General features: G+C 45.3%; 1 protein-coding gene across 2 annotated transcripts in view; it reads left to right on the top strand.

Moving 5' to 3' along the window:
- The first annotated feature begins 2,202 nt into the window (after positions 1-2,202).
- PBX2 (PBX homeobox 2) overlaps positions 2,203-21,014 on the top strand; it is a 33,986-nt gene continuing 15,174 nt past the window's right edge. For both annotated transcript variants that reach the window (XM_063296298.1, XM_063296297.1), the window contains exons 1-3: positions 2,203-2,660; positions 5,170-5,243; positions 20,076-20,320. In XM_063296298.1, coding sequence (XP_063152368.1) covers positions 2,455-2,660; positions 5,170-5,243; positions 20,076-20,320 — 525 coding nt within the window. In that variant the 5' untranslated portion in view covers positions 2,203-2,454. The remainder of the gene's footprint in view (positions 2,661-5,169; positions 5,244-20,075; positions 20,321-21,014) is intronic.

Raw genomic sequence — 21,014 nt, 5'->3', positions numbered from 1 at the left:
TAAGGCAGCTTCCTGTGTGCCTGTTATTTCTCTGAATACACATACTTCTTCTAGAACAGTGTTGCTCAACCTTAGCAACTTTAAGGTGTGTGACTTCAACTCCCAGAATTCCCCAGCCAGCCATACTGGCTGGGGAATTCTGGGAGTTGAAGTCCACACACCTTAAAGTTGCTAAGGTTGAGAAACACTGCTCTAAAAGAAGGGGGGTGGTGATACTCACCTGATCCAAGACTGGGCAGAGCCCCATGGAGTCTAGTTACCCTTCTGTTAGTCTTCCTGAAAAAGTTCTGGGCTTCTCCAATATTAGCAGTCTAGAAAATCTGCAGGTTCAACAAGTCTCCTGTAGACTAGCCTTTGGGTTACTTTGTGTTTCAGTGCAAATCCAGAGAATGAATAATTCAATAAGCAGATGAAGATTCTTCTGTCAACATAATCATGAGACCCCAGAAAACTGGGTTGGAGAAACCAATTCTTCATGGCTAAGTGAAGACAATATAGGCTCCTGAAGCCTGTATAGGTAGTTCTTGCTTAACAACCACAATTGAGAGTGGCATTTCAGTTGCTAAGTGAAGTGGTCATTAAATGAATCCAACCCAATTTTACAACCTTTATGCAGTGGTCATTAAGCAAATAACTGTGGTTGTTAAGCGAACCACATGGTCGTTAAGTGAGTCACACGATTCCCCCATTGACTTTGCTTGCTAGAAGCTGGCCAGGAAGGTCGATCACATGACTGCCGGGATGGGAAATTCTGAGCCAGTCTGCGACTGTCCTAAGTCTGAGCACCAGTTCTAAGTTGGTTTTTCAGCACTGTTTTAAGTCTGAACAGTCACTAAACAAATGGTCATTAAGTGAGGGCTACCTATAATGCAACACAGCGAGGCTGACTTCACACAAGACACCTTCTAAAAATGGGGGAGGTGGGAATTTGTGGTTTTAACCAGTGCATGTGATCCATGATTTATACCATTAGTGCTATGTGGACCCACTCAGTTGTAATGTATCAAGTAAACCACAATTAAGCTAACTGCGGTATAGTGCAATGCACAACCGCATAGCCCCTGGGCTGGCACATCCCATACAGCCACAAGGTCTTTAATTTGGATTTGCACATACATGGCGTAAAGATCTCTGTGCCCAGTGACTGTAGTTGTTAAACCACGGCCTACTTCTTAGTTTTATTTATTTATTTATTATTAAAGGATTTATATGGCCACCCATCCCACTGATCGTGATTCTGGGTGGCATACAACCAACAACGAAAACAATGTCACAACTGTTAAAACACTTTAAAAATAAATAAAAGTGAAACTGTGGGAGAAGAGTATCTATCTAAACCAGTGTTTCTCAACCTTGGCGGCTTGAAGATGTGTGGACTTCAACGCCCAGAATTCCCCAGCCAGCTGGTTGGGGAATTCTGGGCGTTGAAGTCCACACATCTTCAAGCCGCCAAGGTTGAGAAACACTGATACTGTACACCCGTCGCGCAGGCTCCCCATTTTGCACGCGCGCACACGCACACACACACACACAGCCAAGCGTGGCTTTGATTTAGCAACGCAGTTAAACAAACCACAGCGAGCGCGTCAAGCGGACCGAGCCACGGTCGGGTGGGTGAAGGAAAACGTTCGGGCAACACGGAGGCGCGGCACCGGCCCCTCCCCGCCAAAGGCAGGGCAGAGCGACTCCTTCGCCAACTCCACTTGCGGGGGGGCGGCGGCGGCCTGTGTCAAGCGTCGGGCTCTGGCAGGCGACCCCGAGAGACCCCAGCCCGGATCCCCGTCCCAGCGGGCGAGGCGAGCAGCCTCCGGGGCGTCCGGCCGCCGCGCCCCACCAGGGCGCAGATGGCCCCGCGGCTCCCCCGCCCTTCCGTCCGTGCGCTGGTCCGCCGCCAGGAGGAAGCGGCTCGGGCTCGGCTCGCGGGGAGCGCGGCTTCCCCCTCGGCTCCCGGCGCTTTTCTCCTCCCAATCCAGCTGAGGGCAGCAAACGGAGGAAGGAGCGGCGCGCAGTTGGGCCTCTCGGCCTGGGCGCACCGAGAGTCGGGGAGGAGGAGGAGGCGCCGCCGCCGAAGGAGGAGGAGGAGGAGGAGAAAGGGGGCGAAAGCGGGGAGGCCGCCTCTCCTCCTTTTTCCTTCTCTTCTCTTCCCTCCCCCTTCCCAGCTCCTCCTCCTCCTCCCCCTCCCTCCCTCCTCCTCCTCCTCCTCCTCCAGCCCTTGTGCGGGACTCCATTTTCCAGTCCCAAAGTCTCCAAGGAAGGGGCTGTGGGGACGCTCCGCCAAGATGGACTAGCGCCCCAGCCTTTCTTCCCAGCGTCGCCCTTGTGTCGCGGGCGGCGGCAGCCGGAGTGCCCTCCTCTCGCCGGGGCTCGCCCGCCCGCCTGCTCGCTGGCCGGCCGGCCGGCTGGCTCGCTCGCGGCTGGGGGCGCGCGCGCGCGCGCGGGGTCGCTTCGCCGAGCATGGAGGATCCAGGCAGGCTGATCCAAGCGAGGGGGGCGGTGGGGCTCGCGGGGCACCCCCCCGTCCAGGGGGTCCAGGCGATGACCCCCCACTCTCTCCACGAGCCCCCTTCGGATAACGGCGAGCCGAGGAAGCAAGACATCGGCGACATCCTCCAGCAGATCATGACCATAACCGACCAGAGCTTGGACGAAGCGCAAGCAAAGTTGGTTCGCCTTCCCTGGTCTTGGATGGCCTGGGCTGGGGCGGCGGGGCTGGAAAGTTGGGCCGGACGGGCTCCCTGCGTGTGTGCGTGCGGTAGAGGGGTGCAAACTCTTGGCAAAGCCTCGCCGAGTTGTCGGAACCGGAATACAGAAGGCCCTGGGGTGGAGTTGCTGGGCTTTGCCCCGGCGCTCGCCGCCGCTGCGAGCTTTTTGCCACGAGGGGCTGGTCGGAACGGAGCGCTTGATGGAGACTTGGAAATCGAGGGGGGCGGACGGGGTTCCCGACCCAGGAACTTTCATGGGTGCTCTGAAAAACCTTGACTTGGCAGCTCCTGGCATCCAAATTCGGCTTTGGGGCAGAAAGTAGAAAGGGGAGGGGGTGTTCTTTGAAAAGGGGAAAGGAAGGTGGGCTTCGCGAAGAAAGGAATCGCTTTCCGGGAACTTTGTGGTGGAGTCTCGTTGGGATAGCCAGAGGCCTGGAGATGCGGAGCAAGTTTGATTTTTATTTCTTGAGTGCATTGTTGGGAAGAGGTGAGGGGTTTGTGCTAGGAAGGCATAAAAGGACTGATTAAGAAGCAAGCGGGCACTGTGTGGGGCCTGCTCGATCTGGCATTTAGGATTAAAAAAAAAAAAACTGGGTAGCTGTGGAGGGACTGGTCAGGAGATGCTTTGCAATCTACTTGGGCAAACTGATTTGCAGTAGAAAACAGGGACCCAAAAGGGTCTGTTGGCTTGGAGAAGTGTGAGATAGGATTAGATAGAGATGTGTTAATACGGTCTGAAGCAGCATGAGAAATAAAGAGGGATTGAATCCTTAGCAGTTACGATCTAAGAACTGATTAGAGAAAAATTATGGGGTTCAGTCCCCAAATTAACAACCCCCCCCCTCCAATTCACTCACACTTCTCTTCAAGAGCAGGTTTTGAATTTTCACTCACTGTCCAGATTTTCTTTCTAAATCATCTCATGCCTATATCCTGTTCTCCCTTTCGGATGGAGAATTATAGCCTCTCTGTTACACTTTGGTACCAATGATTGTATACAGTAATTTTTTACATGTGTTCATTCTGATCCGGAGTCTCCCGTGCTGCTTCCTCCCAAGGGGGAGGAATGCTGGCCTGGTATTAAGGCTGCAACTTCTGGATGCTTCACTTTGGATGTGCTTGGATTGCTGTTTTCTTTAAAGCTAGTTTATTTCCTGGCAGTCTTTAAAGAGCCATTGTTTTGCAGTGGGTTGGCTTCTGAGATGTGTTTTGAAGCTCAGCTGTGTGCCAGGAGCCGTGCAGTACTGTAGCTTGTTTCAGAAGGTGGGTTTCAGTTCGTGGAAGGTGTTTTACAATTAGGATTGTTGCTGTGGGTGGGACAGTGCACGGGCTGTGTTACTTAACCCTTGTGAGGTGGCAGCCAAAAAGGAGGAGCGGGGTATATTTGGATAGTTCCTCAAGGGTGCATTTTACTAAGACGTGTGGCTGTGTGTCTATTAAATGAATATACTTCTAGTAGGCTGAATAGCAGGCTCTGCACATGAAGAGTTTTTGTCTTGAATTGCTAGATGGTAACGCTTGCAAGACACTAAAGCAGTGTTTCCTCAACCTTAGCAACTTTAAGGTGCGTGGACTTCAACTCCCAGAATTCCCCAGCCAGCCATACTGGCTGGGGAATTCTGGGAGTTGAAGTCCACGCACCTTAAAGTTGCTAAGGTTGAGAAACGCTGCTCTAACCAGAAAAGAGGTTCTTGGTCTAGATTTTAGTTTGGATTGCAAAAGTTGGTGTTTTAGTGTGGAAGGTTCATGATTTCAAGGGTGATTACTCCATTTTGGGGGCAGTAAGAGATTAACCATTTGCGGGCTTGCTTAAAGATGTATTTATGTGCATCCAGCCTTGTCTAAGATTCAGGTCTTTTCTCGGTTTTAATTTGCAAAAAAACGACTGCAGTATTTTGTGAATTGGGTTATCGTTTAGAAGTGGGCTGAAATGTGTATCCAAAATGGAGAAACCTATTCCAGTGAGAGCCCTTTTGTGTCAGAAAGCAGAAAGTGTTTTACGGCTGGATTAAATCGGGTGAAAAACTGATAAAAGCAGCATCAAAGCCGCAATCTCGGTTTTACTGCTCATCCGTGGTGTTCTCGCAATAGCTGCATATACGGTTCGTTATTCTGAGGCTATCAAAAAGTTCTTGACGAGAGAAAAAGTTTTCCCATTTAACTGCCCGTGTTACACACACCGTCATTTGGATAAACCATTCCATAATGGAAGGAAATGTACATTTTTATTGCTGGGGGAATCCGGATGCTGGAATTACATTGGGAATTGCTGCGGGGGTGGGGGCTCTGCTAGAGGTGGAAACGGACTAATCCAGCAGGGCGAGGCTTATGAGCGATTGTGGACACCAACGTATATTCTTCCTACATTTTCTTGAAATCGTATCCTCTTTCCAAGAACAACAACAAAAAAGGAACAAAACGGCAACGTCGGCTTTATCTGCTCTCTCTCCCACTGTTTCAACTGCAGGAAGCACACGCTGAATTGTCACCGCATGAAGCCGGCGCTTTTCACCGTCCTCTGCGAAATCAAAGAAAAAACAGGTATTGTTTGGGTCCGGGGTCTCGAGCGGGGTGGGGTGGGGGGCCTGATCGCTTCTTTTCTAAGGAACCCACAGAGCAGTGTTTCGACCTGCTAGGAAAAAGCTTTTTTTTTTCCCCTCAGGAATTTAAAGAGGTTGCATTTGAGGTTTGAGAGAGTTTGGGCGTGCAAGAGAGAAAGTAGAGTGGGTGTTTTCCCTCCAGAGGCCTGCTGTTTCTGCGCCATCTTGACGCTGGCGTGTCTGGAATTTCTTTGCTGCCTGCCTGGTTTTCTTTCTTGCTTCTTCCTCCCTCTGTCTTCCTCCTCCGCTCTCTTCCTTAAACCCTGTTTGGGGGGTGGGCTGGACAGGAAGGGGCGCCTGTGTCTTTTTGTGTTCATCAGCCTTGCTTGGGAAGACCACGAGAGGCCTCTGAGAACACCTGGATCTTTTGTCTGCTGGAACCGCCAACCTTTCTCTCTTCCCGGTGGGCTGGAAATGTCCATCTCCACTACTTGAACGTCAGCGTTGACCCTGATTTGGGACATTTGCACGACTGGGTGCTTGGAGAGTAGGCTCTGAGTTGCTTAAGGATATAGGTATGGGGTGGGTGGGTGTGCAAACGAGAGAGGAGGAAATGGAGCTTCTGCAGCTGTTTGAATTTGCACTTTCCTTAGATTGAAAAGTGAAAGAGCGATGGCAGACTCAGGGATTAGGGAAAGGAAAGAGATCGTCTGTCCAAGTTGTCATGGCAAGTTCCATCCAAGCCACTCAGATCTGGCCCTCTCATAGAAATGAGGCAGCCAGAATAGGAAAACGGGTCTGAGTCATGCCGTGTATAGTCTATGAATGGTGTTGCGTACATGTGCGTACACGATCGTTCTTCAGCTGATGGGTCAGGATCCGTAAGCAAGTCGCACCTCATTCTTAGCGGACTCGTATCATCAGGGCTGCACTGCTGAGTGTTTTGATTTTGGGGGGCGTGGGTGGGGGACATTCCTATTTCTGGAAGTTGTTTTGTAAGGGGAGGTGGAAGAGAGAGACACACACACACGTGTGTGTGTGTGTCACAGTGAATCCCGGTCTGCAGTTTGAGTTTAAGTGGGATCTGGGTCAGAATGTTTGAAAGAGTTCAGTGTTAATGCTCCATGTAAGTGATCATTCCCTCTTTGAAGGTTGTATTCACTACTATGGGCTTGCTATGTTGATTTCTTGCAAACAAGACTTGGTTAGAAAGAGTAAGGGGTACCATATCTGGGCTGCAGAATTCCAGATGTTGACTAGATGGCAGACAAGAGAAACTGGGAACTCATCCAGATTCTTACAGCCCAAATATGACGCCACTGGAAAAAGTTTGTATTATTATTATTAATATTACTATAAATATTACTGGTATTTCTATTGAAAGGGTGAAAAGTAGGGGGGATTTCTTTAGAAATCTGATTTCCTTGTGTGCATTCTTTTATCCCATTGATTCTTAGTTTATATTGCACAGTTTTATCCTCTTTCTACTTTTTCTTAATGCACAATTTATTGAGCTCTATTCAGTTAGAATACTCCTTTAACGCATGTGATAAAGCTGCTGATAACTTACATCGCAATAATAGATCAGTCCTATGAAGTTAACTCAAAGGTGCCGCTTAGGTGAACGGGCTTACTTTCTTTCCAATAAACATGAACGTGACATTTGCTTTTTAAGTTTATGGACGTTTTCCTGGGCGTTCACCAAACTGGATGCAGCGGAAACACCAAATGATCCTGATTTGGGCTGTTCGTTAGTTACTTTTTTCACATGCCGTGGGAAGCGTTGTGGTTGTCATTACTATGTTTTATGGAAGCTATAGAAACAACATGGAAGTCATATATGGAACCTAGAGATTTAAGTTTCTGATTAAGAAAGACTATGCAGTCTAGGCTGCAGAACGACAACTTTACGTTTATGTCTGTATATCGTCCTACCTGTGTCTGTAACTGCTTATATATCACAATTGGGCATGTGGTATTTTGGTTGTATTTTTATCCAGTATAAAAATACCGAGGTGACCTTGAATTGCTAGTACAGCTCATACCACTTAAAGACATGCTACCCTCTAGACAAGAAGCCAGTTTGGTATAGGGGTTAAAGGCACTGAACTAGAAGCTGGGCAACTCCTAAATTCTAATCCTGCCTTAGGCACAAAAGCAGCTGGGTGACTTTGGGCCAGTCCCTCTTTCTCAGCCCTAGAAAGAAAGAGGCAAAGGTAAACCATTTTTGAAGACGTTGCCAAGAAAACTGCAGGGACTTGTACTTGTAGGCACTAGGAGTTAAGACTGATTTGAAGGCACCCCCCCAACCCCCCCCCCCTGCAGATAGGTCTGCCTGAGAATTCTGGGGATACTGACCAGATCATCTGGACCACTGTTTCTCAAACTTGGCAACTTTGAGATGTGTGGACTTCAACTCCCAGAATTCCCCAGCCAGCACCTCTTAAAGTTGCCGAGTTTGAGAAACACTAATCCCGGGCAGTGCTAAGCTAGAGATGATTACTTTATACAAAATTTAGAATAAGGGTGCCAACTGTTTCCAGGGCAGGCGTATATTTCTCCAAAATGGGTGGGATTAGGACAAATCTAAATGAATAGCACTCTAGATCAAATATATCTTAATTTTAAAAGTTGTGTCTTCCTTGAATCAAGCTTAACTCCTAGTGATTATGTGGAAGTGTCCAATTTAATGCCATTACTCCCCATATATTTTATTCTTTTCACTTTCAGTTTTTTTACACATTTAAATTTAACACTATACTTAGGGCTTTGGGAAACCACAGGCTCTGTGTGTCTCTGATTTCAAGCTGTTTAGTTTAGACCGAAGTTTGCAACAAGTAAAAAAGCTAAGGTTTATAAAAGTTTTGGGAACACGTGTTCACCTCCTTTTGGGTTTTCTGAACTTTTGCAAAATTAAGCTCTGATATATAAAGGGAATCTGAACTAATAGCACTAAAGTGTAGCCCTTGTCTTCAATAATTTTCATAAACCAGATCTTTCCACATGCATTGTTCCAGTGTGAAAAAGTCATCCTATCCCCAGTTCAAACAATTCTTATTCTAACTTTTCTGTATTTTGTATTTTAACTTTTCTTTGAAACTTTAATCAAGTTCTTCTTAAAAAAAAACTCCGACTAACCTTCCCTTTAAACTTCAAATGAACCAATTCTAAAAATGGCTAGTCTCATGTGAATTTTGTGAGGCAGCTGCCTAACCCTTGCAAGACTGGAAATACTCTTTTTTATTGATCTTTGGGGCATCCAAGCCCCTGCATCATCATCATCATCATCATCATCATCATCTACATGTATATTTTGCCTTTCCCAAGAAGGGTCTATTAAAATCACTCTACAAGTGCAACATACAATCATCTGGGGAATCATAGAGAAATCCAGAACAACATCCAGGGATCTGCCAGTTTCTTATACCTTGAATCAGTTAGACCTCATGACTTTGCCATCAGAAAAAACATTGGGTAAAAATGGAATTAATGAGGCAGTAGCCAAGCGAAGGCCATGCTCACTGAGGAGAACAGAAATTTGAATCAATAAATATTGATGCTTGTCTCTGGTTTGCCAAAGAAACACCTGGATGATTTTCTAGACTCCTGGAGGAAAGTTCTATGGACAGATGAGTTCTGCCTGGCAGAAATCAAACCACAATAAAAACTTAATGCCATCTGGCAAGCAAGGAGGTAGTATTGTCATGATTTGTGGATGTTTTCCTGCCTCACGACCTGGAAGATTTGCCATAGTTGAAGAAAGCATGAATTCTACCTCGTCTCAGAGAATTCCACGGGAGAACTTCTGAAGTACGTGATGAAGTGGAAGTGCAAGTGGGTCAGTTGAAGATGATGATCCCTAGCATACAAGCAAGTCCAGAAGAAGAACATTATTTGGTGCTTTGGGATGGCCAAGTCAAAATCCTTATAAGTCTGGTGGGACCAAAAACAAACAATTCATGCTAGAAAACTAAAATGTTACTGAGTTGAAGCAGATCGCTATGGAGAAACAGCCCAAAAGCTGTACAATGAGATGTGAGATCAATGATTACAGGAACCATTTGATTGTACTTAATACAAATAAAGGTGGTTCACCAATCACTAAATCGAAGGGAACAATTTTTCACACTGGCACTTTACGTATTGGATGACTTTGTTTATGAAATAAATAAAACAAGCACCAGATGATGGTATTATTTGTTCACTTAGACTCAGTAGGACCTGTACGATGCTCTGATAACATTCAGGGGCAAAGATAGGCTAACATTCAGAACATCTGAAAGATAGCAGTATGTCTGGAAGATCAGGGGCGGAAGAAAAAGATGGCTTTTTCAGACAACGTAAGGTTAAAATATAGGGCTGTGTAGCACTTCAGATCATAAACGAAAGATGCTCTGAGAGTATGTGATGCAAAGATAGCATTTGTTTGCAGTTCCTAACCCCAAATAGACTTTTTCCTGGGATTGTGCACTTTTGCAGAAGGCAGTTGTGCAGTCCTGAGAAAAGATGTAGCTGCTTTAAAGAGTTGGGGACTGGTACTAGGTCTGTGTTCCCACATGCTCTGAAAGAACTAAAAAGTCCTGGTCCAGCTGAGCGTTGATGCCTTGTTCCATTAAACCTGGGGTGGTAGAGCTGTTCTAGATGTATTCCTCCCACTCCTCCTGCACTTGGACTGCTTTGGATTCTTTTGCCACTTGGACTTCTTTATTTTTATCCTTATTGATATTGTTTATTATTGTAATTTTATATTGTGGATTTTATGATTGTTGTTTTAATTGATTACTGTAAACCACCCAGAGTCCCCGGATGGGTGGAGATGGGCGGGGACAAATTAGATAGGTAGGTAGGTAGGTAGGTAGGTAGATTTGAATTTACAACTGGCTGATTTCTGCTTTCTGAACTGGGTAGGCTCTGGCTGGGAACACCAACCTGTTCTAAAACTAGTTGGGTTTTTTAGATTAATTTCAATCTGGTTTCCAGCCACCGCTCTTGCTTCCTTACTGCATAGCTTGGTTCCTTCATGATACCGTATTTCTTAATAATGTGTTGGCTGTGGGAAAACCTTGAAAATGTCCAGGCTCTTCTGTGATCTGGAATGTGTTTAGTTTGATCATTATCAAAGGCCATCAAGGGCAGAAACAATGTCCTATCTATCTATCTATCTATCTATCTATCTATCTATCTATCTATCTATCTATCTAAGAGTTTCACTGGTTCCTCGGCAAAATCAAGGTCCATCTCTTAACTTTTACATTTCTAGAGACACTTGGACATTTGAGAGCCCATATAAGGAATGCTCTTTCTTGGAAATTAAGTATTGAAGGTAATTGAGAATCTCACCTGTAAATAATAGCTTAGTTTTCTTACTTGGTGATTCCTCACCTGGGCCCTTCACTCACCTTTTATTTTTAGGGCTAATTTAGATGCCATGTATCCATTAACAATTCTGTTGATGGATTTTAAACGTAACTAGCAGGCACTCTTCTCTCACTTCCGCGTCCCAATCTGGATTGGGGCTCTAAAATGGAGAAGAAGGTGGCTTTGTCTCCTGTGGTGGTTCTGATCCAGCTCCACCTCAGCCAGTTTGCTTTGTGGGGAACCTTCACTGGCATAGATGAGCATTTTTCTTCCAAGGCAAATGGGGTAGAACAGGGTTTCTCAACCTTGGCAACTTGAAGATGTGGGGACTTCAACTCCCAGAGTTCCCCAGCCAGCCATGAGCCATGAGCACAGCAGGAAGAAAAGGGTTAAAATCATCCTGGCTCTCTGTTAAAGTCCTGATGCAGATCAACTTCTGCGCCTGGACTAGAGATGATGGTTCCTTCCAGCAATGGCATCTCATGTGGTTTGGCCCCTGAAAGGCCAGTAAAAACTCATCTGTAAATTGTGTCTTTTTTGCTCTTGGGCCTGCTGCTGTGGCATTACATTGTCCTGATCGGCTGCTTGTCTTTTATATATTTTACGATCGCGAAGTTGTTGTGGAAGTTGGTCCAATTCTGTTTTGCTGTAGGCTACCGTGAAGTCAAGTAGCGGCATGCAAATTAAAATGATTATCTCAAGCGCACAAATCAACTGTATTTCTGGGTTTGTTGGGAGTACGTGCCAAGTCAGGATGCGTATTATTTCCTCCCCGCTTTGTTTACGACTTTAATTGCGCATACTTTTATTTATTAGTTTGAATTTTTGCCCTGCCCTTTTGGGTGCCCTCTGGGCAGTCTACAGCTTGGCCCCACCCTTGCCATACCCATGGGATGAAGTGTACTCTTGTGCTAAGCCTCCCTGGCAAAAATCATCCTTCTGCCAAGGAGAAGTGGGAAAAAATGCTGGTAATTTTGCATAACCACACTGGATTTGATTCCTCAAGACAAAGAGGGAAAACACATGGATGTGTTTGCAACACATGGATGTTCTTCCCCGACGTCTGGGCACTTTCTGAGTTATTACCCCACATTGTCTGTATTGTTGCCTTGCTTTGAAGGAGTAGCCTGGTTGTTGTTGTTGTTGTTTATTCGTTTAGTCGCTTCCGACTCTTCGTGACTTCATGGACCAGCCCACGCCAGAGCTTCCTGTCAGTCGTCAACACCCCCAGCTCCCCCAGGGACGAGTCCGTCACCTCTAGAATATCATCCATCCACCTTGCCCTTGGGCGGCCCCTCTTCCTTTTGCCCTCCACTCTCCCTAGCGTCAGCATCTTCTCCAGGGTGTCCTGTCTTCTCATTATGTGGCCAAAGTATTTCAGTTTTGCCTTTAATATCGTTCCCTCCAGTGAGCAGTCTGGCTTAATTTCCTGGAGGATGGACTGGTTTGATCTTCTTGCAGTCCAAGGCACTCTCAGAATTTTCCTGTACTGATCCATTTAGTTTTTATGGCAAGAATACTGGGGTGGGTTGCCATTACCTTCCCCAGGGATCGCATTTAGTCTGACCTCTCTGTCATGACCTTCCCGTCTTGGGTGGCCCTTCACCGTTTAGCTCATGGCATCATTGAGGTGCTCAAGCTCCAGCACCACAACAAGGTAACGATCCTTTGCTGAAGCCTGGTAGCCAAAGGCAATCTAGCATTGCCCGTGGACAAGCGAGCCGGCTGGCGAAGGGGGTATGTCCTTGCTCCATTTTCACCAGAGAAACAAGGGAGATTGCCAAGGGAAGGCAACCCCATCACATTCAGACTGCTATTGTTGGGACTCTGGAAACACTGCTTCAGTGTTTCAACATTGCCACTTCCAGATGTGTGAACTTCAGCTTCCAGAATCCCCCAGCTGTTACGGCCATTGCGAGAATTCTGGGAATTTATTTATTTACTTATTTATGGGACGTAGAGGCCGCCTCAGCCCCTTACAGTTCTGGATGGATTACCAAATATAACAGTAAAAACCAAAAATAATACAAAACAAGGAATCACATCATCAAAAAGAGAAGGTCTAGGAAAAAGACCATTCAGAAGACCGAAACATCACACCAGGGCTCCCTCCTCCACTCTGGCTCAGAGTTTGGGGATAGAGCCAGGTATTAAGGACTCGTTTATAACAGGGCCAGGGTGGGAACCATACAAATCTTGGGGGGAATGGTGTTCCAGAGCACATGTGCCACAATAGAGAAGACATGACGTTCACAGATCTGGCCAAGTTGCGAAAAGTTGGTCAACACTGACTGGTAGCCTCTCTCCAGGATCTCAACAGTATGCCCTTCTCTATTCCCAACCTCTGGTCCTTCAAGGTGGAGATACCAGACTTGGTTGACCAGTGGTCTGACTCAGGATAAGGCAGTGTCTTGTGTTGCTTTGTATAATTTCTCTCTGTAACTTGCTTCATCGCCAAGAGAAGATGCAGTAGTCTGTGCGGTTCTGAATTTCAGTGGCAGATGAGGATGGGTTTTCAGAGACACTACCAAAGGCTCAGGGTAGCCAGTGGTGGAAATGAAAGCATTTTTCAGAAATCTGAAGACTCATGGGATCCTTTTTCGTAGTTGAAGCGCTCATCCCACTTTTATTTCTGGTAAAAGTGGTTTTGTATTGCTTCAAGAAGCAGCACTGTCTTTGGATTGTGGACCTTTGAGCCACAGACATACGGGTCTCTAAAACCTTAATGGCATTCTGCTTAGTATTCTCTTGTTTGGAAGTATCTTAAACAAGTTTTGGGTTTTCAAAAAGCTCTTAACGGAAGTAGATAAAACAATGGTGGGTGTATTGCAAAGTGGCATTTCTAGTATTCAGTATAGCATTATTATTGAGATATACTTAATAGTAGCAGCATCGCAAACAACATTTACCCCAGAGATTTTTCCCTTCTCCTACGGGATGAGCTTGGCTTCTTCCCAACTTGGCAATGGACTTGATAGATGTGCTTTTCTGGAGCTCAAGCACAGCGTTTCACTCTTCTGTCATGTGTTTTTCCACCTTTCTCTTGCACGAGGTGGATGGTCTGCATTTCTGTTGCAGGCTTGAATTTTCCTCCCTGAACGCGCGTTTGACAAATCCACAGAGACCCGTGTTTTAGAAAAAGTTGAAAAACAACTTCAGCAGGAGGGTGGAGCAAGGGGGTTGTTGTTGCTCAAACTGCTTTTGGCTTACTTCATAATTAATCTGTCTTTAGGCTTCAATGCAAGTGGCTGGGTGACTCAGCAACCTGCGCCAGTTAAACAAAACTATTTTGCTTGATGGTAACCCACTAGGAAACATCCTTTAATGCCTGAACACATGAAGGCTAGAATTCTAAAAAAATGACAAATGAAAAATAATGGAAGATTTAAAATGCACGGATGAACTTTAGGTGAAGTTGAACTCTAGGACTGTTTTGACACCGATCTGCGTACCTTTTAAATTGCACCTTTTTCTTCCGAAACGCTCCCTTTAAAGATTTATTTTTTAAATATATTTGCTTTGGAATAGTTTTAGAAGAAAAACCTATTGAGCAATTGTGACAAAAACGCAGTCTGCCAATTTGTTCGTGGTTCTTTGGGATGTTTAAGGGTGTACCCAGCTGGCCACTTCACAGTGCACAAAATTTGTTTTATTTATTCAAATATTCAGTTTATTAAATAGGTTATATACCACCCCCCTTTTTTCTTTCTCTGGGGCTGCACCTATTTTCTTTTCTTGGATGAGGCTCCCAGCACATCACACAAGATTAAATGCAGTCCCCCCCACCAAGAATATTCATTTTGATCTAGACCAGAATGCAGGCACATGGGGAGAAATTTATCATTACCATTTATTATCTGATCCTTTGAGTTGGAGATGGAACTGGAAAGTCATGGTGTGACTGTGAAATGCGTATCTATTATAATAACATCTTAAATCACTCACTTCACTGGCAGGAATACCATGTCCATAATTTTAAGTTGTGAAATAGGCCAGTAGTAGCTGTTTTGCTACCCGAGATCAAAATCCATTTGCCTGCTCAACCCTTCACATCTTGTTTTATATAAGATGCCCTTCTGTTGCTGGACCAAATACTTTTCTGAAACGATTTCTAAAGACTAATAAATATAATTTTAAAACCACTCAAAGTAAGAAATGTGCCATTCTGTGAGCAGAAATGTTGGTTCCCTGTGCACTCAGCATTCTTGCCCAAAGTAAGAATTGTGATGCAGAGGTGTGCTTTGATTTGCACAAGGCAATTTGCATCATCTCTTGCACAAGGTCTGCAAACGTATACCATGTTGCACACTCTTTTTCACAAGGCCTTGTATATTATTGCAGAACAGGAGCAGGCTAATTAATCAGGCATTTCCCAGGGTGGAAAAGCTTAATTATGTCAGAATCAGGGCTTTTGGCTTCCCCACTTAGAAGACGTGGGATTGACCTGGCGTTGTGAACCAACATAGTTTCTTCTGAACAATAAGCCATCTACTGAGGAATGCTGGTTTAGTGTTTACGCAAAAAAATAGGAATGTTTTCCACTAGCTTTTGTCCAGCTGTTTGTGGAACAATGTTAATATAAACAATTCTGCCTCTTACGCTTCTCTGGATCCAACCTTGGATGACATTTGATTAAACAACTAAAAGCTTAGTTCATGGGAAAGCTGTAGAGTCAGCCTCTTAAATTTATTGGGATTAAGCCATGTTTATTGGCAGACCCCAAATCTGCATCTCCCAAAATGACTTTAAGTACTTGAAACAATTCCCAGTTATGTGCTGAGTGCCTTTCCTGTATAAAAAAAGGCCCACTAATGTGTATACTTTTATTTTGAGAATTTCTAAAGGGACCTGCAGGAGTTTTCTTTTAGTTTGACGTTCAGTTTAGTTAGCTTTTATGAAAGGACACAAGAGGCATTCAATGACTGGGTTTTAATAAATCCCAGGTGTGCAATCCAGTGAAAATCAGAAATACTAGATGTATTGAACTTGACAAAGTCAAAGTACTGTGCCGTGAATTGCATTTGGCTGTGCTGATCTTAAGTGGAAACATCTGTATGGCTAAATTTGAAAATCCAGCTTCTTTAGCCCTTTATGTATAAATGTGTGTGTGTGCGCGTGCATATAAAAAGACTAATGCAAATGTGGAATAGCTCTATTACAACCTTTAAACAACTTTTTATTTGCTTGGTTGGCTGTACAAGAGCTCTATAACACAAGCCCACACTTGCAATGTAACACAACAAAGAGGTTTGCTGTTCAGATCTTGTACTAACCAGGATCCATGAAGTAGCTTTAAGTAAGACACCACCTATCATCTTTTCCTCCCATGTGCAAGACGGGAATGTAATATTGGCCTTATATGAAGAAATGATAATTTAAAAAAACAGAAGGGAGGAAAGATACAATAACTGACATGAAAATCTATTACAGGTAGTCCTCGCTTAGTGACCGCAATTAGGACCAGCTCATTAAATGAATCACCCACGGTCATTAAGCAAGACATGTGACTATGACTTCTGCTTTTAATGCTGGCTTCTTTGTTGGCTCTGCTTGTTGGAAGCTGGTTGTGAAGCACGCAAACATCAATCACATAACTGTGGGGACCCTGTGGCAGTTGTAAATGTGAGGATTGGTCGTAACATTACTTTTTCAGCACCGTTGTAACTTTGAACAGTCACTAAACAGGGCAGTTGTTAAGAGAGGTCTACCTGTATCCTTCAAGTTAAAATAAAGAGCAAGAATGGCGAAAATGGGAGGAGATGGGCAGGGACAGATTAAATAAATAAATAAAATGGAAGTTGATACTATGAATTTGTAGGATATCATTCACTATTATTGATTATAGTTATTGTGCACTCAGGATCAGTGGAGGGTGCTGTTTTGAGACTTCTTTCCAGATCTTTTCCATCATCTAGGGCAGTGTTTCTCAACCGTGGCAGTTTGAAGATGTGTGGACTTCAACCCCCAGAATGCTGGATGGGGAATTCTGGGAGTTGAAGTCCACACATCTTCAAGCTGCCAAGATTGACAAACACTGATCTAGGAATGCACATGGAGTACAAGTGATGGAGTGCTACTGTAGTTAAAGAGTCATCCAACTTGAGTGGAATTCAAAATGCTCAGTATCACCAGCCAGCAAAACTGGCTTGTTTAGTTGAAGAGTTTGGTTCAAGTCTTGATATTGTTTCCATTTTTATGAAAAGCCAGTTAAGTCTAGTGGTTAAGGCAATGGGCTAGAAACCAGGAGACTGAGAGCTCTAGTCCCGACTTAGGCATGAAAGCCGGCTGGGTGACTTTGGGCCGGTCACTCCCTCTCAGCCCAGCTCACCTCACAGGGTTGCTGTTGTGGGGAAAACAGGAGGAGGAAGGAGTTTTTAGGTATGTTCACCGCCTTCAGTTATTTATAAAAATAATAAAGGCAGGATAGAAATAAATAAATAAATTTGGACCACATAACCTTCCTGGATAATATTTCTACAGTGTTTAATCACTTCCTTGACTTATTCCTCGCAAATATTGTATGTTACCGTTCAGGATGCTAAACTGCAGACATTAGGTCTGATGCAAATTTAAACCACTTTGAAATAACTAATCCCTTTCCATCCTAAAAAAAAAATTGGGAGATTCTGTTTTGTGCTGCTGATTTGGATTCTCTCACAGAGAGTCTCAAAAGGCAGTTTATTCAGAGAGTCGTTACGGTGAAGCAGCATTGCAACTAATTTAAATTTATATTTTGCACACGAAACAGCAGCTGAAAATATGGTTTTAATAACTATTAGCAGCAGCACATTTATTGCAGTGTATAAGATAGATGTGAAATGTTTTAATTCATCTTCATATTTCATTTTTAACAATGAAAATAGTTGCTTTGAGAAATTTCAGATCCACACCAAACCATATGTTGGTTTTATTCTATCCACCAGCTAGAACCTATACAAGCAGTCCTTGTTTAACAACCACAATTGGGACCAGAATTTCAGTTGCTAAGCGAAGTGGTCATTAAGCAAATCTGACCTGATTTTATGACCTTTTTTGTGGCGGTTGTTAAGCAAATCACTGTGGGCATTAAGTGAACCATGTGGTTGTTAACCAAATCACATTTCCCCATTGATTTTGCTTGCCAGAAACTGGCCAGGAAGGTTAAAAATGACAATCACTTGACTACAGGACGTTGCAATGGTCATAAAGGCAAACCAGTTGCCAAGTGCCCAAATTGGGTCACGTGACTGCAGGGACGCTGCAATGGTCATAAGTGTGAGAACCGGTCGTAAGTTGTTTTCTTCCCCAACACCATTGTAAGTCCAAACCGTCCAAACAAATGGTTGTTAAGTGAGGACTACTTTAGATACATTAAAATAAGAAATTCTCAAGGAAAAAAAAACAGTAGATCAGAAATTGCTATCATTTTCTCACTGTTGTATTTGCCATTTCTAAAGAGATTACATTACTTAAAAGTTAAACCTAAAGCAGAAGAGGAGAAATGGTCTTGGCATAGGTTTCCTGGCTGAAAAATAAAACAACACACATACCGGGAAACCAACTTTGATAAGATAGTATTTAATGCCTATTGTGTTTCTATTCTTTCTCTGTTCTTTCAGGAGAAACAGTAGATCACAGTTGAATTCTTTGGGAATTAAACTTGAATCCTGCAAGATGCATCCATTAAACAAAGTAATCACATGCACACAATCTTTTTTTCATTTTATTTCTTTTTCCCTCCCCAAGACACATACAATTCAAGATCCATTGTGGAAGACATTCTAATCTCATCCTACTTTTCCCCCCAAGATTATTTGAAGAGAATGCAATGGGATAAGTGGGTCAAAGTAGAATTTTTATTTATTACCTCTCGAGGAACCTCTCCTTTTCCTGTAGGCCTGGGACTAATCGTGGGGAGATTATAATCAAGATTGGGATTTCAGATTTGGACAGGGGGAGTTTTAAATTCCCTCCAGCTATTTCCCACCCTCTGTGCACTTAGTGGAGCAAAAAGCCCACCTCCATCAGCCCCCTTTCTCCCCAGTGCACCCGGGAAAACAGTCAGAGGAAGGGACTTAAAATAATGACCCTTACCAGGACTGGGGACAGTTTCACTCATGCCCCCTCCCTAATAATTTCAGCACAAATTGTGACCCCTGTTAATTAGCATGTAAAGCAGGGCCCCCCAACTCTTCAGCTCATTGATCCCTTCATGAAGTTTCAGATTGTTCATCGATCCCCAAACACTTAATTAATAAATACTGCTTGAATAGTGCTACAGGTAACAGCAACAACAGCAACAATCCCTTGGAGAGTCCCATCAACCCTTGGGGGTCAATACTGACCACTTTGGGGAAATCCTGCTGTAAAGAGAAAGGCTGCGCCGGTTGAATTTCTGGCTTGAGGCACCAACATACCTACCACCCAGTGGGAAAGGACTTTTTCCCACAGCTTCTGCCGATTGCAAGAGACTTAGGCAGAGCGAGAAATTGGGAGCCTGGTTGCTCCCAATTTTATTAAAAGGCAAGCGCTCTCGTGAGCTGCCTGCATTGGAAAAGGGACTCCCAGGCTCCTTACTTTTTTGCACCATAGGCTAACCCAACTCTCACAATGTGAGCAGAGGGGGAGGAGGCTCCTTCGCTGTTTGGGGAGCCATTCCAGAACTGGTCAAGTGAGTTGCACAGATTTGCTCCCGCAGCCCCTCCCTGGTGGTGCCACCTTGTTTGGTTACAAATCTAATGCGTTTGTTCCCCCCCCCCCACCCATCTCCAGCAAGTTGCCCTGCCAGTTGTGGGGCTGCACCGGCTCAGGTCGGGCAGCTTCCACGCAGGGTGTTTCCTAATGGAGGAACGAGCGGGAGGAGATCAGGTTGCACCCACGGCCTTGCCAGATGATTCCTAAGTGGCGGGGGAGTGTGGGTTTTTTATGTGGGGGGGGAAGCTTGTTAAAAAATAGCTTCATAAGTTGTTTCCCCTCTTCTGGCTGCTAGCCAACTTTGGGGGCGCTCCCCCTTGGAGTGGGGTGCAGAGAGGCCCCTGTGCTGCTATTAAAAGCAAAGGCAGCCCCAGGGTTGCAAATATGGAGGATGGAGTCCAATGCTCCCCCCCCCAGCTTTTTGGGCAGTAGGGCCAAACTCTTGCTTCTCTTGGGTCTCTGCTTCTGCCCCTCCCCGCTCTCTGCCCCCTTTGCTTACGGCCACCATTGCATGCGCACACATGCACACGCCCCTTGCAGGCTGGCTCCTGCCAAAATCTGCTACCCCTTTTCCGGGCCTGCCGCTTCCATAGCAACGACCTCACCGTGACCCAGTCTCTTGCCAAGCGACAAAGAGGCACCCGGAGGGGAGGGGGAGGAGGGAGGGGGAGCCCACCAAAACGGAGTGCCGGGGAGTGTGTGTGCACACTTGTGCCCCTGTGTGTGCCTGCACATAAGGGCCTGCACCTCCGTGTACGTTTGCATGGGCAGCCCGTTAACCCCTTCCTCTCCCGGCGTGCAGGGCTGAGCATCCGGAGTTCGCAAGAGGAAGAGCCAGTGGACCCGCAGCTGATGCGCCTGGATAACATGCTCTTGGCCGAGGGGGTGGCCGGGCCCGAAAAAGGGGGTGGCTCAGCGGCGGCGGCGGCAGCTGCGGCGGCAGCAGGAGGGGTGTCCCCCGACAACTCCATTGAGCACTCGGATTACCGCAACAAGCTTTCGCAGATCCGCCAGATCTACCACTCAGAGCTGGAGAAGTACGAACAGGTAAGAATACCTGGGGACAGGACGGGGCGGGGGCTGCTTATTCTAAGGGATTTGCTCTTGACTTTTGCTCTCTAAATCGGTGGTTGCCAAGCCAAACGCCTTGGACCACGCACCTTTAGAGCAGTAAACCTTTTTGTTCGTGCACTCCCAGTGTAAGTATATTTATTTTATTATATACAAATACAGTAGTAATATATTGTGTAATTCTCCTGTTGGGGACGTGTTGGAAAGCTGGAAGGAAAGGGAAGAAGAGAAGGACCAGCAAAGCGGATGGACTTGATTGCAGCCGTGATGGGGGGCAATGTTGGGAGATACGAAGGACCAAGCTGGGGTCCGATCCTCCCAGAGGAAATCTATTTCTGTGGCTGCTAAGAGGCAACACTGACAGGATGGCACATATTCAATCAAAACGCCATGTATTTTATAGAATATACATCCCCAAATGCACTCAACCCTTGTTATCCGCAGGGGTTACGTTTTTGAAACCCCCCACGGAAGCAGCAATTGCAGTTATTGAAGCATTCTTCCTGGTGAGATGACACGCCATATTATCAGAATGACGTGGAGACACTTTGACACGACAAACACCACAAAAACAATTACACAGTTTCCCTTAGTGTAGCTTGTGTTGGTGTAAGGCTCCCTGGCTTTTTCCCCTACTGCACATGGCCATGTATAGCCATTTTGAGACCAC

The sequence above is a fragment of the Candoia aspera genome, chromosome 2 (assembly GCF_035149785.1).
Source record: "Candoia aspera isolate rCanAsp1 chromosome 2, rCanAsp1.hap2, whole genome shotgun sequence".
In the NCBI taxonomy this organism is placed as follows: domain Eukaryota; kingdom Metazoa; phylum Chordata; class Lepidosauria; order Squamata; family Boidae; genus Candoia; species Candoia aspera.
Note: the sequence above shows the minus strand (reverse complement) of the source record. Positions and strands in the feature narration are given on the sequence as shown.